Consider the following 26,207-nt stretch of genomic DNA (forward strand, 5'->3'; position numbering starts at 1 on the left):
TTCGGGTATTATTCAGTCTAGCGTTTTGCTTTTAATACATTATCTCATCAGAACCGTTTACAGCATGGTTTTTCTCCAAGCTTTACTTGCAAGCTCCTCAATCTGTGGCACCTCAATAGCTCCCTTGACACTCTCGTCGCTCAGTGCCTCTACCACCGCTTCGGCAACAGCCTCGACCTTCAAGGGTTTGACACCGGCGGCGCCAATAAAGTTCTTGAAGTAGTTGCCTGTCAAGCCGTTAAAGGCAGTGCCGACACCCACCATAGCAGCCAGTGGCATTGTCATTGGGCGTGAGCTGTCAAACAAAAAGGAAGGACGGACAAAAAGACTCCTGAGTTCTGGGAACTTGTTGGCAATGGTGATCTCAGCCTCTCGCTTAGTCGTGATGTATCGCTGGGGGAGGACAGGAGCGCCAGCTGCAGCAGAGATGTAGCAGAATGAGTTGACTTTGGCAGCAACAGCATGCTTGGCTAGGGTAACCGCACTATCGCGGTTCATAATTTCATATGTGAATTGATCCTTTGGGTTTGGGGGATTGATGTCCTCGCCTTGTCCTTTAGCCAAAGGATCCACGCCACGGTCACGGATGGGAGCGAAGGCTTTCTGAAGACCAGCCACAGGTGACTCCTTGCCTGAAAGGACACCCTTGTAATCGGCTTCTAGAAGGATACCCATGCTGTGAACAACGAAATCGGCACCATTGAGTAGCGGGGCATATGTAGCAGGGCGAAGAATATCACCACGCTCCCAGCTCACCTTGTGTGCCCAAGGTGGAGGTGAAGGCGATGCACTGATAGTGTCCCATCGAGGATCACCCGAACGACTGTAAAATGTATGAGCTGTTGTTCTTGTCTGTGGTGGGTTGGGATGTTTGTGAGTTTTACCTGATTGATGTCACGTCCCAGCCTCGAGCTACAGCATATTTGCAAATACGCGAGCCCAGAAATCCTGTTCCTCCGCAAACAACGAGCTTCTTTGAAGCTGACATGGTGCTGGTATAAAAGTGGTGCGATGTATGTCAGGAAGCTTCAGAGCTTAGAATGGCTCGTTTTGTAGGATTGGTGTAGTTGAGACGAAACACACTGAATGAATTATCTTGTTGGTAATAAGAAAAAGTGAAAGAATGAGTTGTGACGTGACAATTGAGTATCAGCACAAGTACCGACGTGGTATTGAAGCTCTTGATCGATGGGAGAGCGAAATCAATGAAATCATCATCGGTACTTGTCAAGGCTGCATGGCTTTGTGGCTGTTCTACGGTTATTGGTCGCGCCACTGAGGCGCAAAACATCGAACCTACGAGGCTGAATTACATGTAGTTTCTACTTTACCATCGACCATCACACTTTACAGTCGCATCATCAACATCGCTACAATCCCCGTGCGTCAATACATCCTTCGAATCGAATGAATAAAATATTCACATCAACACAATGGCGCCCCAAAATCAACACGGAAAACGCGTGAAACTAACGCAAGTCCGTCGACCTTTTATCGTAGGAAGCACAGCAAAGCCCTTCTCCGATACGAACCCACGACCAGCAGGAATTCCTGACAACCACACGCATTCATGGCAGGTTTTTGTCAAAGGTCTCGACGACACTGATATCACATATTGGTTGCGCCGTGTGCAGTTCAAGCTCCACGAATCCATTCCCAACTATGTGCGAAGTATGCGACCGCTCCAAACTTCCGCGCAAACCGATACTGACAGATAATAGTGGTCGAGGGTGAACCTGGAAAGCCTTTTACAGTCGAGGAAACAGGATGGGGAGAGTTCGATATAACAATCAAGCTCTATTATGTCAACGAATCTGGCGAGAAGCCCCAGACTTTATATCATTATTTGCGTCTACATCCATACGGCCGAAACGAAGAAGAGAAGCAAGCAATGATCTCATCTAACGGAGAAATCTGCTCATGGAGCTACGAAGAACAGCTCTTCAACGAACCCTACGAAGCTTTCTACAACCTCTTAACCCAAGGCGCCATACCCAAAGGGTGGAAGCCCAGTGGCGGCAAAGGCAAGGGCAAAACGCGCGCGCCACCACCTTTCCCTACGGACAATAACGAAGTTTGGGAACATTCCGCCATGATACCGGCGCATAACCGACCGGGACAGCCGTTCAGCCTGGAGACGGAAGCAGCCGAGATACGCAAGCTGGCAGAGGCGCAGACGCAGGCTGAGGACATGGCTAAGAAGATCCTCGCCGAGCTAAAAGCCAAAGAGGAGCTACTTGCTAAGCTCAAGGGAGAAAACCAGGCTGCTGCCGCTGCGGCCAAGTCATAGGACGCTGGCCGGGTAATGCCCAAACTACCTAAACGGAAGAGGAAGAAATGAGCGTTTCATTTTCCAAGTGCGAAGTCCCTAGCAGAGCTTTGAGAATCGTCTATCGGTACTTGAACCCGGGACGCAGAGCATATCCTTGTGCACATGATATTGTTTATTGGCAGGCATATCATCCGCCACAACAGAAACTATTGGAGAGACCCGGCATAGTCAGTGAAGAGTACATTAGCTCTGTGTGCGATGTACAGAAGGGCCGAGCCAAGAAAAGAAGAGTCAGCCATGGCAGTTTATACCCCGAATTACACGCCAGGCCGAAGACATGAAGATATGTTTATCCAGATGGCAAATTGATTTTATGGTTATGAGAATACACAATCAAAAACAAATCACTTTTAAATGCATCGTTTGTGTTTATCGTTGTGAATTGGAGTTTGTTCTGGAGTGCTACGAGGGCGCTATGCAAACCCAATCTTAGCCTCAGTCTTGTATCCTAATATGATGATATCAAACAGATATCGCAACGAACTGCTTGACCGTCCTTTCTCGGTCTGTCTTGCCAACCTTTTTATAAAACAATGATAAAGACTCGTATGACCTTGTCATGAGTCACCCTCCTGGGGTCTACCGCCCACTTCAAACAGACAACTGCGTCGTGACGTAGAAATAGATGGCTGAACGACAGAACTAACACTCCGAATGCCGACCTTGAACCACAACCGGCCACACCTTTTTTCCCCTTCCCGTCTCTTGTAACGCCAACAAATATCATAAACATAAAGAAATTGACTTGTTCAGGTCGTCTCCGCGACCGAAGGCTCTCCGAACTCCAGCGCCATTTTATAAGGAATGAAAAAGATAAGATTTGAGCGAGTGGAATGGTTTTGTACGCCCTGTTTTGGGCAATTTGTGATGATATACTGCCGGGTCAAAAGTTTATGTCCTCATGACTCCCAATGCAGTGATTTGATATATGATTAACAGTTTGCACTATTATCGAGTAGCAGCCTCGTATGCTGGTGGAGGTGCGTCTTCGCGCTCCTCGTCCCAGGGACTGCGTTGTCTGTTCTTCTCGTCGTAGACGCGCTTGGCAATCTCGCCAGCCATCTTCATGATCCATGCTTGTTCAAGGATGACAGAAGGACTCTCGGAGCTTACACTTTGGTTTTCTAGACCCGGGTGCTTGCCCTTCTCGGTCCTGAATCCAGAAGTGGCGGCAGCAATAGATGAGTATTGGGGTTCAGGGGTTTGAACGGCTTGTTTGAGTGGGGAGCCCATTTGTTGAGCATTTTGAAGGTCGGCCATGACGGGAGGGCGACCCGCCTCTTCGGCACTTCTGAAGCGGACCTTGCTAGGAGTAGCTGCCTCAGCGATAATAGATGACTCGCTCTCTTCGGGGATAGACTCCTCAATCACGGGGTCTGTCAGAGCATTATCTGCGGAAGCTGTATCCGAGGCCTCGCTGCCTTCTTCAGGAGTAGCTGCCTCTGATTTGGTGCGCCTCAGGTTTACTACACGTGTCTTCTTTTTGCGTCCTGCTCGTGATCGTCCGGCCCCAAGAGCTCGTCCATTCGTTCCAGAATTCATACTGACAAGGGAGGGGCGAGACGGAAGCTGTCCGTGGGCGTTGCTTGCGGTATCCGAAAAGGTGTATGTTGTCGAATTGCCTGCATGGAACGACATTGTCTTGGTGAGACTGGGTGTCGAAGCTAGGGGCGTTGATGTTTCCGATCGATCGCCATAGCCTGTCCAAGCCCGGAAGACGACATCACGAATACCAGGAGTGAAAAGGGATAAGGTGCGGTGAGAATCAGTCAAGGCAGCAAGTCGCAACAAGTTCTTCTGGGAAAAGAGCGACTGAACCTCGCCGCTCCCAGTCAATGTGAGTTCGGAGATATCATTGGGGTCGAGAAGGTTTCCATTGGCGTCCACAGGATCTAGTGGCGGGCTAGCCAGAGGGTCAACACCAGCCTCATCCTCTGTTTCTGTAGGGGTTTCGGTGCCCTTGTTTGCTTGATCGGGACACCACAATTGGAGGGATAGTCTATGGATGATTGCTGGTAATTCATCCATCATCAAGTTCCGTAATTGTTGTTCAATAGTTCGTTGCAAATAGTCGCGTACGAATTGTATCGAGTCGAAGGTAGAAGATACCTTGAGGGATTCGAGTGGGTCATTTCGAAAGACGAGGGTGAGGCCCTTTTGCTTGGAAAAGACGAGGATGATGAACGCCGAAAGCTTGAAATCCGATAGTGTGATCGAGAGTGGAATAGTCAACCCAGAAGCAGCGGCCAAGGGCTGAGGAGATGTGAATGTCGGTTTGGAGTAGAGGTATGTGTTTAAAGGATTTGCCTGGGTTGTCTTGTTAGTGGCTGCGCTAAGACAATTGCATGAACGGAATCATGAGCAAGGATGCTCATAGGAAAACAGGTGTTTGGCAGGGGTAAGGAGGGGTTTCATGCGCATTGTCGTAATTAAACAATGTTGCATCAGAGCGACGTAGTGAGTCAGTGGGCAAGTCAAACTCGAGAGGAAGTGGGAGGTTGTTGATGTAGAAGCTGGAATTTTGGTGGTGGGATGGCATTCGCGTCACGATCTCCGCACTGCGGATTGCCAAGATATTTGAGGGATCATGCAATTGTTTCTGTAGCTTCGGAAGCTTTGGAAACAAATACATGATGGGGAAATATTGAGTCAAACTGCAAAGAAGTATTGCGGAATGATTGAGGATGGTATAAACGTACTTGAACTCTTGTCTTGAGTGTCAGAAAGGCATCACCAGAATATGTCATCTTGAAGATGCCTCGGAATCGATCCTCCGCAAGGTCACCAATTTCCAAGATTTCCAGATCGGGGGGTACGGTTCCGAGGTTGAATTCGCTGACGAGGATATCATCGACAATAATAGGCGGCTTCGGACTCTTATTGAGAGCCTTGGTCAAGAGGTCGCGCGCTCGAGCGTAGAAGTCGGCATCCGCTGTTAGCGGCGACCAGTTGAAGTTGAAGGCCATGTTGAAATGGCGTTCACCTTCTAACAGTCATGGGAGAGAGTAAAGAGGTGCCGTTGAAGTTGGCGGCTATGACGAAAGCTCGAAACAGGCGGGAGCTCGAGGTGAGGCGCGTGCTTGACCGGAGCTCGGAGGCGAAAAAAACTACTGAGCGAGCGAATGTAGGAAAGTCTCGGAAGTCGTCGGGCGGAAGGTATTGACGTCGATAGGTGATTAAGAGAGGCACGCGTGGGGAGATTTATCGAGAATGACGGGCTCGATCAGGGTTCAAATCCACGACACTACACTAGCACTTCTGGTGGATTTAGGATCACATAGCGATCCGTGCACGAATGCACGGATCTTTTTGCGCCACGTGCAATCCCTGTTTCCACTACACTGAGCCCAGATGTGTCGTGGATTTGAACCCTGGGCTCGATAAAGGACGACGTGAAAGGATTATAGGAAAATTGGTGATGATGGCAGAGAGGAGAAAATAAAACAAAAACGGCCGGTTCAGGTAGGATAGGATTGATAGAATAGGATAGGATTTCCCAAGAGTGCGGATCGTGGGGATGACGCTACAAGATTCCCCGGGCAAACAGCTCAAGGATGATTGGGAGAAGTGAGGTCGAAAGTGGGGAGCTCGGTGCTGGACTGCAACAATTTTTTCCCTCTCAGGGCTTCAAACGGTGATTTTGACTGGCGTCCAAGGGAGGGTTTTAGTGGGTAACTAACGATAACAAGGCCGCTGTAAAAAAAGGCTCTGAGACGCCTAAACCTGGTCCTGGTCCAGGTAAAGCTGAAGCGCGATGGTAAAACAACCGAGAAATTGATGAATTAAACGCAATATGGTTGGTTCGTTAATCGGCTGTGCGAGGAAAACATGGACCGTTTCAACCCGGTAGTTGTTCTACTATGGACCGGCCGTACTGGGGGAGGGGGAGAAAATGTGCAATAAATCAGTAGTTTGATAGAAATATGTAGGCAGCCGGGGTCTTGTTTATAAAAATATTCTGGCGGTGAGATCCAACCTTCAGTGTAGGTGGCGTAGGTGCGATATTAATGGAGGGAGGGAGTCTATGTCCGTAGCATTGTGAGTTGTTAATGCATATAAAATTAGAGACTACTGTAGGTCGAAGGTTTCAGATGGTCTGAGCTGTCTGGACTGTGATTCAAGAGAATCGTCCGTATCCCCGTACCCGAAATCCGGAGGTACGAATTGTTAGTTGATCGACTGAATTCGAGGTCCACAATGACAAAATCAATGCCGGGGAAGTCGCGTGATCTCCGAGATGAATTTCAATGTGCAATTTGATGCAAACTTTTAATATAGAGGATGATAGATAATATATGCCAAAATAGCATATAGCGAAACAACGTTTCAGTCTAGAACCCTAGGTCGCAATGCGTTATGCGGGGGTACATCAACTGGTAAATCTGGTTGGGTCGGCTTGGGTCGAATTGACACGACCATCATGAGAAACGTGCAGATGTGCCAACTTTGTATAATTCGTGGTGCTCTCAAGTTCCCTGCAACACCGTGTTCTGGATGCGAACGTGCAGTAAAGAATTTTACTTCCCTCGCATCCCTTCTCAAAAGAGGCGTCGTCACTATCAGATGATTGCACCCTGGTTCTTGGTAAAGTGGAAGATCCGTTGTGTCGTGGGGTGACCTTTTGTATCAGGTGGTTCGATTTCGTCCATATTTTCTGGGGAAGCAGACATCTTACCTGACCCAGGAGCCTTATAAAGTTCAGAGATATCTCCTTATAGTAATCCTGTGCCTTAGGGTGTCGCCTAAAACGTTCATATGGTGCATCCTGTCGCATATATTCTTCCCAAGCCGAACGACGGGCCAACGGCGCATCCCGGACTTCTCCGGCCGGTTACCGACCCTGAAGCCGACCTCCTCACTCTGTCTCGCACTTTGATATCCATCCATCCATGCAAGCACTTCCCACTAACGGTCAATGTCCGATAAGAGAAAATGGGTTATTATAGACCGGGTAGGAACGGGAGTGTAAGAAAAAGTGGCATGTATTGCATTTGCATCTGCATTGCATAGTAGATGAGAATATCAACCATTAGTCTTTGGCTGCATGCGTGATTTGATCATGCGTAATACTGTACCAGCAGTAGGATGTAGAGCAGCGCAAACAAACTCTACCCCGCGATGTGATGCTCGCAAGCTAAGAGCAACTTGGAGATTCTCCCAAACCCCCAACCAAGCACTCCTCTCTACCAAAATGAGGGTTCAGTATCATTGCTGTGGACTTTAGCTACAGGTTTATCGCCTTTCATGTGTCTTATGTCTCTGAATCTGCTACTGTCATCAAGATCGTCATCGTACCTGGGATAATTAGTCATTGTGGTTATCGCAAGTGGCTAAAGAATGTCTCTGAACTTCTTCTTTTATGTATCTTCGCTCCCACTTCGAGAAGAGCGTCTGTTGTGTTCCCCACACCATCAGTACCAAATTGGTAGACCACAACGGCAACGGTTCTCTCTAAACGGACATGTAAGGCACCAGCTTGGTGAGACGATAAATCTTACCACCTGACAGCTGACCAGGATTTATATTGGCTATTTTCCTGTCAACCCAGCTCAAAAGGGCACTCGGTCGTGGAGGTGCTGTACATCAGGAACTGAGATAGCCGGTATTTCATCCCTGGAGTTTCACAAGCTGATGTCCTTGTGCAACCCCAGCCTCCACTTTCAAATAATCTCCGATGCGTTTCCTCTGTATCGTAGATGGTTGAGATTATTGGATGCCTCGAATGAGACACAGCGGCTTACTGGAACAAATTTTCATAGTTCCAAGGCCATTTGCGTCAAAGCACTTGCGGTCGGGTAAGTCACAGGAACCAGTTGCAAGCATTTGCTGCTACGCTTTGAGGACTTTGTGTACATCCCGGCCAAATTCGTTTCCAAAACGCTTGTGATAGGATCAGAGCTTGAACAATGAACATGTTTGATCTCCACGTGCAAGTTAAGCAGCGTGGATTGAAACGTTGGACGATCTCTTAGGGTACGCGCTAACACACTCCACGCTGGATAATCCCAGCAGCCCGGCATTGTGCTCGGCGATTGACGCTCATTCGCGACACGGCTGAGAAGAAACACAGCAGAAACAGAGGAATGCAGTCATTCTGCATGTCCAGGGTCCCGTGATCGTCACCAGCGGTGTCTTGGACGAATTTCTCAACCACCAACGACAGAGCACATTCTGGGGTGAGAGTGCATCACCGCCAGCTTGGGTGACATCATTCCCCGGTGAGACCGACGATCGCGTGCCTGTTGAGCCCCAAAACCGTTCAGGGGCATCAGCCAGTAACTGCAGGATGCGAAAGACGGAGGCCTGAGCAGCCCAATTTGAGTCATAGCCATCCGTGGCGGCGGCTCAGAGCAGTTTTTGATATGCCACGCTGCTGGTAATTCTCCATCTGCTATGTGCTGTCCAAAAGGTGTTGTCAGCGCTGTTGCGACTTGCTAGTGCCAGTGCCTGCGCGAATGGATGGATGTTCAGGGTTTTACAGCGTCTAACAGCCAGGGTCAGGGTCAGCACCAGCCCAGGGTGCAAGGGACCTGAACCTGTTCTGTACCGTGCACAGTTGACTAAAACGCACATCGTGGCCTCGTACGGCTGGGGATGAGAAAGAGCACGATCCCACATTGACTAAAAGACGCTATCAGAACTGTGACAGCCCTGGACTTGCAAGGGTAGAATGGTCCAGGCGCTGTTGGAACTTGAATTGACTCGGTTCGACTGAGTTGAGATGCAATGCATTCATTGAAGGTGGAAGGCCTCATCCATTGCCTCGGGCAGTGTTGAAATAGCAAGTCAACAAAGAACTACATTACCTAGTCTAGGTCCAAGGTCCAAGGTCCAAGGGACATGGACTCGTGCGGCGCCACGAAAAAGTCCCCTCGTCAGGTGCAGGTGCATGCGTAGATGCAGAAGAAAGATGCAGGCGGTGCGAAAGGGACTGGATCAATAGCTTGGCTTGGGTAGAATAGAGGGCAGTAATTGGCTTGAAGGACGTGGTCATGGTTGCTGCCAGAGAAGATGACTGGCATTGGCGCTCACTCTAGTCCGGGTCCGGCTCAAGACTTGGAGGGGGCTCTAAAAACCTGTGCGTCACCATCAGATCGAGTTGGCTGATTGGATCGTTCAGTCGAGTCAACCACTCTGCTAGTCGCTATTTTCTAGGCGACACCAAGGCTGTTTAGTTACTTTGACGGTGGGCGCTCACCCACTTGCACCGCCGCTGTTGGCGACGGGACCAAAAGACCCTTTTTCTTTTTCTTCTCTTCTATTCTATTCCGTGTCTGTCGACTTTACTTTTTTCTCTCGGACTGTCTTGTCTTTGTCTTATTGTCTTGCTTTTTCATTCGGCATTCGGTTATTAGGTCTCGGTTGTGCTGCGCTGCGAGACTGATACTGATAAACAAATCCACTTTCCTGCTTGATCGATCGTACTTAACCTTGGTTGTAGATGGTCTTGTCCCGGTGTGGAGGCGTATGCCAAAAGGAACCATGCCAACGGCGGTTCTTCCATAATACCTACTGCCTACAAAGTGAAAGAGGAGAAGGGGCATAGCAGATTCGTCATGTCATAACATACATCACCATTTGTTGTCCCAGAGCCAGTTCAGTCATCCAATTCTTTGGCCAACCACAATCATCAGCATGGTGATGTCGTTCTGATAGGAACAGGAAAGAGAAAGACATTTCGGTCTTACAACTACAACATAAACCCCTTCCCTACTCGATCTTTGTCCAACCGCACCCCCTTCCACCCACCCCATCCATTGTCAGCCCTTGTCGAGACCTGTACCTACTACCTACATGACGTTGCTCCGGCTTCTATTTCTGTGTAACCTGAGCCATCACATCTCATCTATACATCTCATCCTCACTGTATCGACCTCGCTATTCCAGCTCAGCTTATTGTCTTGTGCGCCAGCGCACCTAGCTTGGTATACAAGGCGCCTGAAACCACCGTGTTGCCTTGCGAGGCTTTGGCCGGGCGGGTTAAAGCAAACCTAACTTGGGAAATAACTTTTGTTCTTATTTCTGCCTTGTACTTCTCGAGTCCTGCACAATCCAACTCGAAAATTTGAGTGGCTCTACTATTGTTACACTTATATCGGTGACAAACAAGGCAACTCTCAGCACTCTAATAACACAAATACGACCCTGCAAAAGGACAGCGATTCAGACGCCGCAGACGCAGACGCAGATGCAGATGCAGGCGCATCAGACAGCGTGACCGTCTTCGACAGGCAAGCCTACAGTTCAACGTTGGCGCAGCTGCAAGTGCAAGTGCGAGCTTATAACCCGGTTGCTCGTTCTTGCCCGTTCTACCAGTAGCCCAGCGCAGCCATCTCGAGCTACTTTTCTTGCCTTTTCTTAGACTGTCTTCTAGTCTTGCTTCCATCTTATGCATATCTACACACCCCTCCGCTTTTCTCTCTTACTCTTATACATCTCACTCATATCTGCTCTAAATCCATCTCTTGTCGAACCTTGCCATCTTCTGCCCCCATATACAGTTCAACTCTCCCCTTACAAACTTTTGTTTCCTGATTCCCCACCGGAACAAGCGCGAAATCTGTGGCTTGACGTGCCTTGCAGACTGTCTGCACAATCCTGGTTCTCCAACAACCACCATGTCGACACCGTCTCTATCCGATGGGCAGCTTACGCCAACCGATACCGACCCTGATCTTTGCTTCTCCTCCTCGGAAGATGATCACAGGTGGCCAACTGCCCAAGATGTCGTGGAAATGTCAATTATGCTCAATGGCAGTGCCATTCCTCTGTCATGGTCTCGTGAGACCCTCAAGAGATTACCAATGGGCACTCGCCCAGTAAAGATGGTTGGCGAAGGTGCTGCCAATGTCGTCTTCGAATTGGGTATTCCAGAAGGAGATCTTAGGGCCAAGGAATTCAAGGGTTTGTTATGTCTCCGTTGTTGTTACCAATGCATGCTGATATATGTTCAGGATGGCTTCTTCGTGTTGCCAAAGCCCCTACAAGTGGCCAACCCGCCAGGTTCAATTATCTGAGACAGCAAGAATTTTACGCAAAGCAAATCACGCCATTTCTCAAGACTCACGCCATTCAACAACAGCTCGTCGTCCTACGTAGCACAAATATCATTCCTCAACTGAACGCGTTTCTGCGGTCAATTGATCATCAGCGCAAGGAGAAGTTCAGGGGTACATTTGTCTCCGAGTCTAATTGGGGTCTTCTTGTTGAAGACATGCGAATATCTGGTGGGTAAACCTTGCTAAAACCCGAAAACCTTTACTAACTCTCGCTAGATCCCAACAGCAGACTTATCGAGTTCAAGCCAAAGTGGTTGAATCAATCGCCGAGTGCTCCTCAGGGTGCTATAAGGTGTCGACAATGCGCCATGGAACTTTTTAATTACCTCCGGGATCCGAGCCCTTCAAGGCATACACCAGAAGAAAAGCCTTGCCCTCTTACACTTGCCAATCCTGGTGCTCCCCCTGCCATCAGTTCACCATTTCGTTTCGCTTCCAAGCTTGCTTCCAAGTGCAACGATCCCATGGTGCGGGAGCTGCTAGCAAAGACGGCCGACCACCAAGTCATTCGTGATCTTAGATGGCTTCAAAATCTTTCTGACACTAAAGGCCCTCTATACGCCGAGAAGAACGATCCCATGTTCAGTTTGGCCATGACTGTTCGTGATTGTACCTGTTTCGTCCAGATGAATCTCGGACCCGATGTACCTCCCGAACAACGACTTCGTGTCAGGCTTGGCGACTTTGATTTAAAGGATACCGACATCAAGTTCAAGCGATGGACTTCGGCCGAGAAGGACCTAATCGACTCGGGTTGCTACACCGCTGACTGGATCATGTGTAACGGGCAGTACTACCACCCTCCCACCAAATGTCTCCTCGAGTGGAGCCGGCGGAAGGATCAAAACGTGAAAATCATTGGCATCAAGGCCAAAGGCTCTCATCCCAATAAGGCAGTGCATTTCCCTACCGAGGTCATGACCAAGCAGGCTCTCGTGCACTGGATGACGAGTAGCCCTGTCAAGCTCACGGGACTTCTCCAGCCCGACAGAAAGGATAAGCCAAGGAGCGATGTGTGCCCATTTCGGAATGAGCCCCCGTAAGTCTTACACGTCGCATTTTCGCATGTCAACCTCACCCCTGCTAACACACTGCAGGAATCTACTGAAATGGTTGTCGAAGAAGCCGTAAGCAGGCATCCCGGGGATCCTACGCACAAATCTGCGATCAGGAATCGCAGTTCTCTTTCTATTTTTTGCATTATATGGTTGCATCGGTGCATCAGCGACGGCGGGTTCGCATAGCATGGCATGGGTACGGGCACGGTTGGTTGCATCAGTCAAGGGACACGGCGTTGGTTGGGTTAGATTATTGTAAGGGTACAATTTCCGGTTTGATATATGACATGTATTCATGATTGGCTGTATTCAATACCCAGACATATGTAGGAGCACAGTACCTAAATGTTCAGACTCTTATCGGTTGTCAAATGACAATCCATATCAAAAACGCCTCCAAGCACCAATTCTAATGCAGGCTCGCACAAGCTGTTCTAGATGTCTGCCACTGTAAAACTCAAAAGACTGCCTACTGAAAGTCCTGCGACAAGGCACAATCCCATAAAGCCGCCGGCAGCCTCACGCTCGCCCTCGTCTACCCACTCACCAGATGCCATCATGAAGCTGGAACCGAGCCAGCCGTTGGTGAGGCCAAATACTAACTGAACAATACAGAGATAAAAGAAGTCGCTGGAAACGATGGCGCCACGATTATCGATGTTACAAAGCAAATACAGAGGCAGCCAACCATAACGAATGACGGCAAGAACAAAAAGAGCAAAGGGGCGGTGTCGCAGGGAAAAGGGAAGTATAGTTGCTACACGGCCACCCAAGTCACCCAAATTCCAAAAGAAAAATCCAAGCGGTATAAAGGCTGCAGGCTGGTAGATGGCACCAGATGTTTCCTTTACAGAATGGATCTTTGCTGTGAAAACGGGCATAAACATAGTTGCGGTGAAAGTAAGAGCCACACCAATGGCAAGCCAGTGAAGCTTGGTGAACAGCCGCCAGAGGGATGTAACCTTGCGGGCGGCACGTTCGGCCTCCTCGATGCTATGCATGGACTCGTTCATTTGCTCGACCATGCGGTTTTCGATGATGTGGTTGTGTCGACGGACCAATGGGATGAAGGAGACCAGTGCAACCACCGACACGATTACAGCGGTGAGGAAATAGACAAATGCTGATGTTTGACCATCCTCTGCGGACGCGCCTTTGGAAGCATTTTCCTTATCAGGAGGAAAGGCTAGAACAGTGAATACTTGGGCAAGTGGAGGTAGCACGCCAGCGATTCCCTGTCCAGCCATAATTGCCTGCATATACTCTGGACGCCCAAAACTGGCTGCAAAAGCAAACGCGCCATTCTGGATAAGACCGGCAGCCCACGCGGCAGCCGCGACTGTAGCAAGTAGAAATACAAGGTAGACTGTAGGCGATGCACTGAGGCCGAGTACAGTGGAAGCTGTCAAGAAACCGAAGGTAACAACGTTGATAATGAGAGCAAGGTTGATTCGGAATGGATATGACGCTGAGTACTGGATACTGGTGAGGACAAGCATGGCACCGAGGTTGGTAACAGTCGAAACAGTCAGAATCGCAGATTGGAAGTTGGCCTGGATCCAAGCATCACCAGCAAAGCGAGCTGTAAAGTAGGGAGCTGCGGCGAGAAACATGTTCCTAATAAAGGCGTTAACTACGGATACCACGGCGCATGTATAAGAGAGCTCACCAAGCCCAGAGCATGGCAACGCCCAGCAGGGCGAAGATACTATATTCCGCCCATGAGAAGGGTAGTTCGTGTTGACCTTCGAGTTGGGTAGATCCCTCTAACGGAGTGGCTTCTTCGTTGCCTGTAAGAGGCTCGTATTCTGATGTTGAGGTTGAGGAATGTTGACGACCCAGGGCCTTTCGCACACGGTCCATGATGACCGGTGTATTTATTCGGTCGTTCGTTCGTACGGGTGAGTTTTGTGTTTGTTGAATCGATTGTCTTATCGTACAGTGGCTTCGATAGATAGCAGCAGTTGCCAAATGTATAGCTTATTCAAGACCATTGAGCCATCAAGGGAGCGCGTGCGTGCAGGATAAAGAGGCCCTGCGCAGTCCGGCCTATCAAGTGCTGATGATTAAGATTTCTAGATCGCGTGGTTATTTGCTCGTCTGATGGATGTTTATGTCGTCGCGAGTCACCGTGAATAGAGAATGTGACTCGTGAAGGATGCGGATTGTGGGGGAGCCAGATGATGACATTGACTTGGTCCCTGGGCCTGGACCTGGACCTGGGGCCTGGGAAGGTACGAGATAAGATCCGATCTCCCCAACGGGACAGGGCGGGACGGTAGATGACTTGTGCCCATCATGTGCTCGAGTCAGGCGGAGGTTTTTAGTCCAATCATGATGAGTTTATGAATCGTCAACAACTGTAAGCGGAACTCTTCTTCTTACTATGTAAGTTCACAATATCAGATGACAGGACAAGCGAGAGTATTGTTTTATTTCGGTAGTCTGAAATTACTATCTAGATGATAACAGAGAGTCCCCTATTGTTTTGGTATCGGGAGCTCCATGTTGTACAGAGTCTCTCACAGTGTAACAAGATACCAGAATACATCTGATGTTTGGGAATATTTAAATATCATTGAGTTGAATTATTTCAAGTGCTTGACAGATCAAAGTTATATACTTGTGAAAAGAGAATGTTTCATCATACCCTAAACCTTGAGATGATCACCACCCTAGTTGTCCAGAGGGAATCGGTCAATGAACTTGAAAATAGCCAAACCATCCTTCAAATCGTTAACAAGAGACTCAACGTCCTTGGAAAAGTACACTCCCTTTCCATTGCCAACCCTCGCAGCCTGAGCTGCCGCCTTTGCACCTCCAATGAACCCAACAGGTTTGCCCCAGTGGTAACCGTCCACAATCATCTGTGTAGGACGACCAGGGGGGAATAGAGTTGACTTTCCGGTGCCGTTGAAAAGAGACTCAGTGCCACTAGCAACAACAATACCGTCAAATTGAGCGGCAGTTGCAGCGCTGTAGGTAACTTCAACATCGTCTCCAAGAACCTCGCCTACGATCGACACAGTCACTTTGTCCTCGCCAAGAGCCTTCTTGAGAGCCTTGGCTTGCTGTATAGAGTTCTCGGAATTGATAGAAGCCAGGACACCGACAGAGAGTGTTGCAATACTGGGAAGCTTGGTTCCAAAAATCGAGATTCCAGCTGTAGTGTTGTCGTGGTAGTACTTGTCGTCAGCCTCAGGAGCCTCGAGACCCAAAGCCCTGGCGACTCTGACAGCAATATCGTGGCTAATTTTGTTCAACTGGTAGAGAACATTCTTCTTGACAGTTTCAGACTTGAGCTGACTTGTCTCGAAACGAATGGCGTTGATAAGAAATTGCTGCTCTACTTTGGTCAAAGAGTTGTAGAAGAGTCGTGGCTGGCTCCAGTGGTCGGAAAAGGTGGATGCTCTGGCACGCATCAAGTTTCCGGAAACCTTGCGGCCAGGAGCAGTAAAGAAGCCCTTGCCCTGTGTCTGGTTTGCCTGAGCAGGGTAGCCCTTGTTTAGAGTGTTGGGAGTATCTGGAAAGTCAGCTAGATGATTAGAAATTTATTGGAAGTTGACTCACAAGCAGCAGTGTTCTTATGAATGAAGTTCTGACCAGCTCCATCACGGTTGTTATTGTGGATAGGAGACAGAGGGCGGTTGATGGGGAGTTGCTCAAAGTTGGGACCGCCGTGACGGTTGATTTGGGTATCGAGGTAAGAAAAGATACGTCCCTGCAGCAGAGGATCTTCAGTAAAGTCAATGCCGCGAACAATGTGGCCAGGTTGGAACTAGCTAGGTTAGCAAACTGTCGTGTGGTTTGTTCGATATGTCAACTCACCATGACTTGCTCAGTCTCTGCAAAATAGTTGATTGGGTTTGTGTCCAACTTCATAACACCAAGAGGCTGTAGAGGAACTAGCTCCTCGGGAATGATCTTGGTAGCATCAAGAACATCAAAGCCAAACTCAAGAGCCTGGTCCTCGTCAAAGATCTGGGCATTGAGTTCCCACTCGGGCCCATTACCAGACTCAATGGCATCCCAGAGATCAGCACGATGGTAATCGGCGTTCTTTCCGGCCAGATGCTGTGCTTCATCCCATACCAGGCTGGCTTTGCCCTGCTTGGTCTTCCAGTGCCACTTGACGAACTTTGTATCACCATCGTCAGTCACAAGACGGAAAGTGTGGACACCGAATCCGTCAACATGACGATAACTGCGCGGAATGCCGTTTCCTGCCATAGCCCAAAATAGGGTATGCATGGTTGTTGTTTGCTGGCTGAAAAAATCCCATGCTGAATCGTGTGCTGTGGCAGCTTGTGGGATCTCACTATCAGGGGATGGCTTGACAGCGTGAATGAGATCTGGGAACTGAATTGCATCTTGAATAAAGAAAACAGGGATACTGTTCCCGACTAGGTCGAATATACCCTCGTCTGTATAGCTGTTGAAATATGTAAGTTGTTGCTTTCTAGTGAGTCTGGGGTTGATCTTACAAACGGGTCGCGAATCCATGCACATCTCTCACAGTATCGGCACTACCTCTGGAACCAGCGACGGTAGAAAAGCGTACAAAGACAGGAGTCTTTTTATCTTTTGATCCAAGAAAAGAAGCTGCGGTGATGTTGCTCCAGTCCTGTGAAACATTCGCATTAGCAACCCCAGATATGAACCAGATTGTAAGCACTTACACCATAGCTTTCAAACACACCATGAGCCCCAGCACCTCGGGCGTGAACGGCTCTCTCGGGGACCTGCAAAGATATTAGTTTCGCAACATATAATTGATGTTTTGAGGATTAAATACCCGTTCGTGATCGAAATGCGTGATCTTCTGGCGGAAAATAAAGTCTTCGAGCAGGGTAGGACCCCGTTCCCCTGCCTTTAAACTCTCCTGTTCCTCAAAAGGACCACCGACATCGGAACTCATGTATCCCTTGCTATCATCAACTTCATAGTCTTTGAGATGTTCACGAGAGCTTCCCTCATCTCTAGCTGCCAGCTTAGCTGGGTCAGCATAGGGACATTGCGCAGCGGTCAGGCTGGCAAGTCCAAGAGCAACAAGAAGTTTGGAAGACACCATTTTTCGAGCGACACAAGTTGTCAATCAGCCAAAGAGTTCTCTTTGGATTAGTCGGACATAACTACGGATATGCTGGGACTTGCATTCTTATTTATACTTGTGGGATCATAGCGAATCGACCTACCGCGGACGATCGGTTTGGAATCATCGCACCTAGCTTAAGCAGAGGGGCCATGGAGACATCGCAAGCGAGTGATGCAAACCGGACTTTTGGACATGGTTCTGTAGTCATCGGGCAGGATGTCGTAAGCCTCCAAGGTCGGGCCTCTGCTTTGTAACTGCTCATCCTTGAAGATAATGGTAGCATGAGGTTGTGCTAGGGCCTGGGCGTAGTATCTTATCCTATAGTTCCTGATTCACAAGCCACCAATGTGATAGATGGGATATGAGCGCATCGCATCACATCCCTGCAGCTCTTCCAAAGGATCAGCGATGTGACAAACAGTTGAGCGGAAATAATGTCGACCTGTGAAGAGTTGATCACTCGGATAAGGTTTCCCAGCAAGGATAGTCGTGAAACCAAAATCTTCCGAGAGCTTTGACACCACGGCATCGGTTGGAAGAGGTAGAGATCGTTACATGTACTGGGGAATTTTGAGTGGGTTAATGGAGCATTGAGAATGGAATCAAGTTGGCGTCGATGTCAATATTGCGTCATAGATAATTGAGCAATCTCAATGCCTGTCTTTTCATGCCTGACCTCGATAGACTCGGGACTGAGAGTCGGAGTTGAAGACCAAATAAGATTACTCCCGAAGATCATCGAAACTGAAAAGCAAAACTACAATAATGAGATGTTTTGACCGTCCAATTACAAGTCTCGAGTTGTTAACATGATACCTTTTCTGGACTGGGTGGCATTGCTACTAATAAGGGCCCCATGTATCTGAGGTGATGTGCCAAGATGTTGAGAGATTGGACAAAGTCTCTATTGGTGGCTTATGTATGATAAGAATAAAACATGGAAGAGAAGTGAGCTGTTGATTGCTGAGAATGAGTAATGACGATATCTGTCTGAGGGTTGTCTCATGGGAGTAAGATGTTGATTATGTCAAGGATGAGTAAAGCACATCCGAATGATTATGAACTGCTTGAAATCGATATATTATTCATTCATCCCTTCTTTCTTACTGCATGAGATGCAGACGATCAGGCAGTATAATAGAGCTGTCGTGTAAGAGACGGGGGTTTAGTAGTAGTCTGTTCTGAAGCACTAGGAAACAGTATAATATGTTTACAACTACATTATTATTCTGTAACCGAAACATAGTTTTCTTAAGAACCAGCTTCAGTTATAGCATGACCAAGTACAAGTCTCCCAATTGAAGCGTTCGGAATGTTCGGCTTCCTTGAAGAACTACAGACACTTACATGATGAGAAACAGATCCGCTTTTTCAATATGGCTGCTAAGATTGCTAGTCTAAGCCTTGACGATGCTGTGTTACAATAAGCAACTGAAAATGTAGTAATTGCTTTCTTGGAGGTTTCTGCACCTTAACACCACCAGTCTCAAACAAACCACAAGTCCAATTTTCTCTCCATTGTCGAGATTCTGAAGTTTAGGCGCTATGGAAGTATCGCTGAAAACATAACACTTCCCACTCTCCACTTATGCCTACAATTCGTCTCTCTAGCCATCCAATACATCGAAACCCTTGGCCCCAAACGGTTCGCGTTCGGAGCATACTCCCCATGATAGTGGGAGAAGACACAGAGTCAAAGCTTGAGATACATTCGGAGATTGAAGAGTTTCTCAAGGCTCATTGCCACCCTTCTTCCTGTCGGTCCCAGAGTTGGATCTCACGATGTCAGGGAGAGGATTGTTGTTATCAGAATCCACCTCAACTATCGCGTCCAGGGAATTGGTATACTGGCTAAAATCCATCTCAATTATAGCGTTCAGGGATTTGGTATAATGAGGCTCGGTTCGCTGGGAATTATCGGTTACTCCAGGCACATCCTGACTGTTGGGGATAGCCTGGCCGGGGGATCTAACGCCTCTGGCGGCTCTTCGTCTGTCCCTTTCATCAACTTGGATTTGGTAAACCTCGCCCAATGTCCAGTTCCGACCCCTAAGGCATGCTATTAGGAGAAGTCAAGTTTTTTAATATTCACATCTTACCTTGCATTTGCGCAAAAATGTGCGGCATGCTCGCGGCGAGCCACGTCCAGCAATCCTTTGGCTACGTTGAGGTATGCATCAACAACCGATCTTGCTTTGAAGGTGAGGTCATGGCGGCTAGAGATCTCGGTGTAGAGACGGACAGCCTCCTATGCATGGTCCAAGTGGTCGATGTTATCAGCGGTGGAGAGAATGAGATGCATGCCAGCCTGGTGGAATTGCCCAAGACTGGGATCCCGGAGCAGGTCAAGCGCCGTGTCCACGCTGGTATCGCGGTCACCTTCACGAAAGAGTCTCCAAGCCTCTTTGTAGGACTCCTCAAAGAAAGCTAGATATTAGACACACACGATAAGGAATAAACATCAGCCCGAAGGCCTCGAACTTACTTGCTAGTGTGTAGCGCCTCTCAGCCATGGTGTATATAATGGCAGATAGATAGTCGAGGGAAGAGAATAACAGTGTTATGGTACGTTGATGATAATGGTTAAAGTGACTATTACAATGAGATGAATGAGGCAGAGTGTGAGAGATGCCAGCAGGTAGCAACTGGCAGGCAGCCTAAAGAAACAGTAGACTAAAATAAACTCCTTTCCTCTTCCCCTCCCTTGATTGAAATATTGTTGTGCTTCTGAGATGGCTACTGCCTTTTTTAAAGATCAACAGCGGCTCACCCTCTAATCTGATCTTCCTTCCATCTCTTCGCTGCTGCCACTGGCATCGAGCGGCCAACTCGGAGGTCGCGGCCGAGAAGACCCCGATAAAAACCAGTCCGCACCTTCCCCCCTCTTCGGGCAACGGATCACTGCCTTGTTCTCAAGGAAGTCGTGGTAAGGAAATCGAGACCAAGGGCGGCTTACCCTCAGCAGATCGTAACAACGAGGATATTCTACTGCTCACAGGATCCTTAGGATGAATCTTCCTGGCCAGCACCTCTGAACGGACGAATTCACGGACAAATTAATGGATCGCTGGTTAATCCAGGGAGGGAGCTTCGGCGTTCAGCTCTACCTTACATGGAGCTGTTTCAACTTCAGTCCTCGGCAAGTCCCCTGAAGTCGCTATGGATGACTTTGCGCTCGAAGATGACTCCAGGACGTTGAAACAACATTTCTTGAGAGTGTAGTCGCCGCTGAGATGGATGAAGATGAAGACGAGGAGGACGAAGACGAGGAGCAGGCTTTCTAGGAGAATGAACCCGACCAGTCATCTCTCTCACAGGACTCCCACGAGGTCGCCGCTTACCTTAACATCCCGCACGGCCAGTCCGCCACTTGGTCCGAGATTCTCCTAAGCCGCTGTATTGAACTGCCTGCATGGGAGTATCTTGCACCGCTAAGAGACTTCATCAGCCACTGCCAACTGAATCAACTCTGGCGCGCGACATCCCTTCACCCCATCAGAGACTTTGTCTATGTCAATGACAACTGGGCATCACGACAACGAAATTGGTCGAGCATGGGCAAAGTTCTCTGGTCAGCTTGCGGAACTGTCCGACGAAAAAATTGATGTCCGCACGCTATTGAAGCTGTCTGGGCTTCTAAATGCTGTTGTTACAACTCAATGGCACTACCCGACGTGGACAACCCAGCGCGCTGTATGGTATGACAATGGACCATACAAACCCGTCTTTGCGTGCTCAAGAAGCCAAGTTTGGAACCAACAACCAGGTGAAGACGCCAGACACTATCCCTATCAGGGAGTCCTTTGCTCCTAAAGGTGTCAAGTGGGATACTGCATACACCAACTGGTCTCAAATCCATGATCAGTGCATCGAGCTTGTTCGCTGGTTCAATTCAACCTCCAACATATTTTTTCTCATTAACGAAGAGAATATTCGAAGATGGAGGGACTACATTAACCTTGACGAAACCGATGAGGCGATCAAGATTGAGCTACAAGTTTCGAGGTGATTATTCGTTATCTTCACTTTCAACATTCTGGAGCCCAACAACCACAAGGAGTTTTGACAAACTCGATTCACCGTGTAATTGGTTTAGTGGTGAAATTCTCCGTTGCCATTGGCATTGGACACGATCCTGTTCCTAAAGAAGAACTCAGTGGTGTTATCAAATCCACTTTCAACGACAACGCTGGAACTTTTATATGGGACTTCCAGCTACCACCAGAATGAGCTAGGAAAATATCTCCCTGTCATCAATGGACAAGAAGAAGCTTACCTCCTTCTTCTTCAAGCAGTACGTTGTCTGGTAGGCTCCATGGAACCCACAAGAACTGCAATATGATGGCGATGGCTGTCAAGAGCCTGACAATTTCGACTATGATGGTCGGGAATATCCGGCTGTGCAAGTAAGCCGAGCTTTCAAGTCGCATGAAAAGAACCAATGTCAACCCCAAAGACAAGAAGAAGCGCAGGGTGATTGCTAAGCATCTCAAATCCCAACTAGCCAAACAGCATGAAGAATATGCCACTCGACCTGACATTGCTGAGAGTTTCTCAGTTGATGATGCCTCTTCTAAGTTGGTTGGGTCTGACCTGATGGCATTTAACCTGTCTGCTATTCAGAATTCATCTGAAGAGCAAATCTTGCGCAACTCGGATAACTCGGCATTTACGACTTTCAAGAAGTCACAGCGACCTTGACTAACACGACCGCCGTTCTGTCCAACCTTAACCCAAGCTTTACAAGAATTACCGAGAATGCCCCTTCAGTCCCTTGGTTAGCTGATGGTGACACTTTTGTCAACTATTTTGCAGCAATCAATATCTACAAATATACTGCTACTTGTCTAAGCTTTCTCCTACCTGGCTATATAAATGGTGGAAGTTATGCTCTAGCTAGCCATTTTGTTATATAATACTAAAACTTTCCTGTATACAATTTTAGCTATACACTATCTTCCCGCATTTCAGGTCATGAGAAGAAATGTAACAAGGGTGGAGATGGCCTGTAGAGCCAGTCAGTTGTTGCAGTTGTGTCTTTATGTTTATTCGGAATGTCTATAGAAGATGGCTTACAAACAAACATCAATAGATCTCACTAGTCTAATTTAGACAGGTACATCAAAGGCAGCTCTGTGTTGATATGCATTGTCTATAGTGCCTGCGCGCATGCCTTGCTGTTGTTTACTAATCCCAGTTGCGATATATATCTCGTGAGACTCCATCATCGGGCGTGATAGGGTCAGCGGTAAACTCGGAAATGACATTCTCGTCTGCTCGAGGACAGTGTCGGGTAGCATGTCGTTCATTTCAAGTACGACAATGGGGTGGTTTGCAATGGTGGGCGAGATGCCCCGGGTTAATACACCGGGTGCATCATACATTCCACCGGGGCCTCGTTTTAGCCTCCCCGAGCGAGTAAACAGCGTCGCGTTGTTTAAGGAACTCAATGTAGCTCCCCAAACGCGAGTTCTCTGGGATAGCCTTCTTTCGGCCCAAGGTAATAGTAGCCAGCTCAGCTCTGGTAAGCATGGCTGCTACACGGTCTGCATTATCAGTAAAGCCTTGCCGACCTGTACATACAAGATCGATAATAAAAACAGAAGCTGAGTGTAATAGTAAGCTATCTGCCGTACGCACATCAACCAACCCTAAACATAGGCTGTCTTGGCTGATTTGTCCTTTTCAGGCTGGCAGATGTTGGCTAGAAACTCATTGGCGGCACCTTTGATGGTGACACAGGGAATCTTGATCTTGACTGGCGAACCGCTTTAAACCAATCGGCCAGTTTGACTGCGTAGCAGTACGAACCTCGCAAAGAGCCACATTGGCAGAAGAACCGGGTAGGAGCTGGCGTCGAATCGTGCGAAACGATTCGCCATACCCTGTGGCATTCTTCCATCCACGACCGTTCTTACGAACCCACTCGCGGATACGGTCTCCCCATTCAATGTCTGACTCGCCATCTTGTTGGCGCAAGGTGATGGCAAGTTGCTGGGCAGTGGCAGCAAGTTGTACATTCTGCGGCTTCTTGGGGTACCTCGGGGTATCAGAAAAATTGGCCGCTGGAAGCAAAAGAGATGAAATTAGTGGTCCACTTTATGATCCTTAGACTATATCTCTTAGACTATTTATTTTTGTAGCCTAAGACTTAGGAGATCATTTTTTCTGGTACCCACTATGGGTACTCCGCGACTGCTTCAGCACTCGCTTCTGAAATCAACGAGAAGATAACTGATGCTGCAAATTTCAAGTTGACGTTGTCCTTGATGTTACCCAGCTTCTTTCGGAGGCTCTCTTCCTTATCCTCCTTGCCATCTAGAACAGCCTTGTCGAGATGTTGTTCTTGGGTACGCCGTTCTGCCATAATGCCCTTCGTCTCTCCATGGCGAAGACTCTTGAGGAGGCTAGACTTGATGTTATTGAGTTGCTCGGCGGAAATAGCAACATTGGAAATTGGCCGAGCAGCATATGCGACTTTAGCATAGATGGTTTAGGGGATGTCGACGTATCCCATAGCTTTGCAGCAAGCTCGTCTTGCATTGCGATCTCCTCCACTGCCTCCCAAAACTGAATCTGTCTGATGTTCGGCATCCACGAAGATTTGCTAGAGGAAACTGGTTTTTCGGGATGTTGCAAATTCTCCATAACAAAGTTCCCATAGGATAAATCGGCATAGCTGTTCTTGCGTGTTTTGACAAGCATCGCCGCATAAGGCTGGACATATGCACCGATGTTTTGCAAAGCCTGCCTGTTGGGATGTGGACTCAGCAAAAAACCAGAATCGGATGGACAGCTTAGACAAAGGCTTAAAGTCCAGACGCTGTAAGAGGGCATCTGCAATGTTACACAGAGCTTCCGGGCGAGTATCTCGTTCTCGTCGCAATGACTCCATCTTGGAGACGATAAGGTCTTTAGCTGCAATATCGACTCGCAGTGTGCGAATACGCTCTATGGCCTGCTGACACGATTGACGGGAATGGGTCAGCTAGCGTTGTAGAATCACCAAGCCCCTCGAGGTTCATTTGCTCGTGAGTCATGAGGGGTAGCAAAGGTGCTTCGTCGATGTTGTTGACGTCCGCGATATAGGGTTTATCAAGGACACTCTGCATTGGAATGATCAGCATTGCAAATGCATGCGCATTTGAAGATTTCGAATGACAAATTGCACAGTGATAGTTGGCTTGACGCATAGCCCCATGTCGATTTTAACCCGGGTATGAAGGCCTTTATGAGGACCGAGGCCAAGACGCTGGATTGTCTTATCAGCAAATCCAGGAAGGATATCATCGTTCAGATCGACGAGGGCTCGTACCCAACCGCTCTCTGATGTTTGCAAGAATCCAAGCTGAAGTTGCTATCTTGTCCATTGAGCTGGCCAATATTATCTCCATCTGGGCCAATATCTTTAGCAGATATCTCGGCGGGTAACTCAGTAGACATCTTGAATAAAGCTTTGCCTAGCTGAGTGGCAGATGCCTGAGAATTCTAAGGTGTCAGTGATCTTGATGCTTTTTATATAGGCTACTGGAATAAATGAACTCACTCCGTATATTACATGTAGGTAATTTCGTATGTTGTAACGTCGTCACTTCGATAGTTGTGCCTGAACTCTACTTGAGGGTGTTCACCCGATCTATGCCCTTTCCCAGTCGGATCGTACATGGGTGGGTTTCGTGTAGGTGTGCGTGCAGGATGTGGTTGTTGGTAGATGCTTTGAGTAGAGTAAGGTGTGTGTAGATGTGAGTGCAGAATATGCTTGTCGGTGTTGGTGAAAGATGAGAGTAAACAAAGAAAATTTTCTCTTGGGTGACGTAAGTAAAGATAGGCAGCAGTGAAAAGCTGGCACAAACTGGTACTAAAGCAAGTGATATGCTGGCTGGCGGGTGGCAGCAGTTGGCGAAGTAGCTTTGCAGCAAAGTGAAGAGATGCCCTATTCCCCCAAGAGCCACAACAAACGTCTCAGAAAAGTACCAAGACTCGTTAAAGGCGCGAGAAATAGTCCATGTTGTGTTTAAACAGTATCACAAAAATAGCAGAGCATAGAAGGATGCGAAAGTCAGATCAACATCGTGCTGATTTCTACATATAGTGATCAGGGACTGAAGTAAGAGTTGGAAATTATAATGCTGAGGGAGAGTAGAAGGTGAAAGTTCCAAGTTAGAAAGTGGGAGATGTGAAGTAGGATAAAGCAATGGGGTGCTGTTGATGGTAATAACCTACAGCAGTGCGAGAAAAAAGAGTTGGATTCTATTGTTTATATTAGTTGCATCTAGGTTTTTTATATACATTTGAGCTTCTGCATTCCATACATTAATACATTGTTATTGTCAGCTCTGAAAATGTCCTGGTTTGTTTACATAAAAGGGAGAGGAAGTGTAAGGCAAACAGATATCATAGCACTTGTGCCGGTATAAGAATAGATCTTTCACATGAAATATTTGATGCGGGTGTTCCTCAAAGTCTAATAGCTTGATCGCATGAACTATATTTATTATATCATCACAGCTAGTTACAGAGTGACGGATGAAGTTGGTATAAAAGTAGACTTTGAAATCACCACGAAAGCCAAGAGCCGTTTTTTTTTTCTGGCGAATGAGAGAGGATGTAGGAGTAGCCCCACCTGTCAGCCGAAGTGGGCCTCTGCAATATAGCGTGAAATC

General features: G+C 48.0%; 10 protein-coding genes across 10 annotated transcripts; 4 read left to right on the top strand and 6 right to left on the bottom strand.

Moving 5' to 3' along the window:
- Window positions 1-57: 57 nt before the first annotated feature.
- On the bottom strand, window positions 58-988 carry FPOAC1_010477 (uncharacterized protein; the record flags this gene model as incomplete). Its single annotated transcript, XM_044854868.1, has 2 exons — window positions 58-823; window positions 885-988. The coding sequence occupies 2 exons, from the start codon at window positions 986-988 to the stop codon at window positions 58-60; spliced, it is 870 nt and encodes a 289-aa protein (XP_044702181.1).
- A 445-nt stretch (window positions 989-1,433) lies between these two features.
- Window positions 1,434-2,290, top strand: YAF9 (NuA4 histone H4 acetyltransferase complex and the SWR1 complex subunit; the record flags this gene model as incomplete). Its single annotated transcript, XM_044854869.1, has 2 exons — window positions 1,434-1,671; window positions 1,722-2,290. The coding sequence occupies 2 exons, from the start codon at window positions 1,434-1,436 to the stop codon at window positions 2,288-2,290; spliced, it is 807 nt and encodes a 268-aa protein (XP_044702182.1).
- A 990-nt stretch (window positions 2,291-3,280) lies between these two features.
- Window positions 3,281-5,298, bottom strand: MDM34 (ERMES complex subunit; the record flags this gene model as incomplete). The annotated part of the gene is made up of 2 exons (XM_044854870.1): window positions 3,281-4,639; window positions 5,032-5,298. 2 exons carry the CDS (start codon window positions 5,296-5,298, stop codon window positions 3,281-3,283), a joined length of 1,626 nt encoding a protein of 541 aa, XP_044702183.1.
- A 5,652-nt stretch (window positions 5,299-10,950) lies between these two features.
- On the top strand, window positions 10,951-12,522 carry FPOAC1_010480 (uncharacterized protein; the record flags this gene model as incomplete). The annotated part of the gene is made up of 4 exons (XM_044854871.1): window positions 10,951-11,236; window positions 11,287-11,559; window positions 11,608-12,430; window positions 12,489-12,522. The coding sequence occupies 4 exons, from the start codon at window positions 10,951-10,953 to the stop codon at window positions 12,520-12,522; spliced, it is 1,416 nt and encodes a 471-aa protein (XP_044702184.1).
- A 361-nt stretch (window positions 12,523-12,883) lies between these two features.
- On the bottom strand, window positions 12,884-14,312 carry FPOAC1_010481 (uncharacterized protein; the record flags this gene model as incomplete). Its single annotated transcript, XM_044854872.1, has 2 exons — window positions 12,884-14,066; window positions 14,119-14,312. 2 exons carry the CDS (start codon window positions 14,310-14,312, stop codon window positions 12,884-12,886), a joined length of 1,377 nt encoding a protein of 458 aa, XP_044702185.1.
- An 812-nt stretch (window positions 14,313-15,124) lies between these two features.
- CAT3 (catalase) lies at window positions 15,125-17,520 on the bottom strand (the record flags this gene model as incomplete). The annotated part of the gene is made up of 6 exons (XM_044854873.1): window positions 15,125-15,972; window positions 16,020-16,227; window positions 16,278-16,881; window positions 16,934-17,073; window positions 17,129-17,191; window positions 17,245-17,520. The coding sequence occupies 6 exons, from the start codon at window positions 17,518-17,520 to the stop codon at window positions 15,125-15,127; spliced, it is 2,139 nt and encodes a 712-aa protein (XP_044702186.1).
- Window positions 17,521-19,274: 1,754 nt separating this feature from the next.
- Window positions 19,275-20,057, bottom strand: FPOAC1_010483 (uncharacterized protein; the record flags this gene model as incomplete). The annotated part of the gene is made up of 4 exons (XM_044854874.1): window positions 19,275-19,593; window positions 19,644-19,792; window positions 19,907-19,971; window positions 20,030-20,057. The coding sequence occupies 4 exons, from the start codon at window positions 20,055-20,057 to the stop codon at window positions 19,275-19,277; spliced, it is 561 nt and encodes a 186-aa protein (XP_044702187.1).
- Window positions 20,058-21,184: 1,127 nt separating this feature from the next.
- On the top strand, window positions 21,185-21,553 carry FPOAC1_010484 (uncharacterized protein; the record flags this gene model as incomplete). The annotated part of the gene is made up of 1 exon (XM_044854875.1): window positions 21,185-21,553. One exon carries the CDS (start codon window positions 21,185-21,187, stop codon window positions 21,551-21,553), a length of 369 nt encoding a protein of 122 aa, XP_044702188.1.
- Window positions 21,554-21,891: 338 nt separating this feature from the next.
- FPOAC1_010485 (uncharacterized protein) lies at window positions 21,892-22,245 on the top strand (the record flags this gene model as incomplete). The annotated part of the gene is made up of 2 exons (XM_044854876.1): window positions 21,892-21,950; window positions 21,981-22,245. The coding sequence occupies 2 exons, from the start codon at window positions 21,892-21,894 to the stop codon at window positions 22,243-22,245; spliced, it is 324 nt and encodes a 107-aa protein (XP_044702189.1).
- A 950-nt stretch (window positions 22,246-23,195) lies between these two features.
- Window positions 23,196-24,987, bottom strand: FPOAC1_010486 (uncharacterized protein; the record flags this gene model as incomplete). The annotated part of the gene is made up of 8 exons (XM_044854877.1): window positions 23,196-23,297; window positions 23,356-23,584; window positions 23,733-23,951; window positions 23,993-24,295; window positions 24,324-24,495; window positions 24,551-24,650; window positions 24,707-24,796; window positions 24,865-24,987. 8 exons carry the CDS (start codon window positions 24,985-24,987, stop codon window positions 23,196-23,198), a joined length of 1,338 nt encoding a protein of 445 aa, XP_044702190.1.
- Between the last annotated feature and the right edge of the window lie 1,220 nt (window positions 24,988-26,207).

Source organism: Fusarium poae, chromosome 4 (genome assembly GCF_019609905.1).
Source record: "Fusarium poae strain DAOMC 252244 chromosome 4, whole genome shotgun sequence".
Classification (NCBI taxonomy): Eukaryota; Fungi; Ascomycota; class Sordariomycetes; order Hypocreales; family Nectriaceae; genus Fusarium; species Fusarium poae.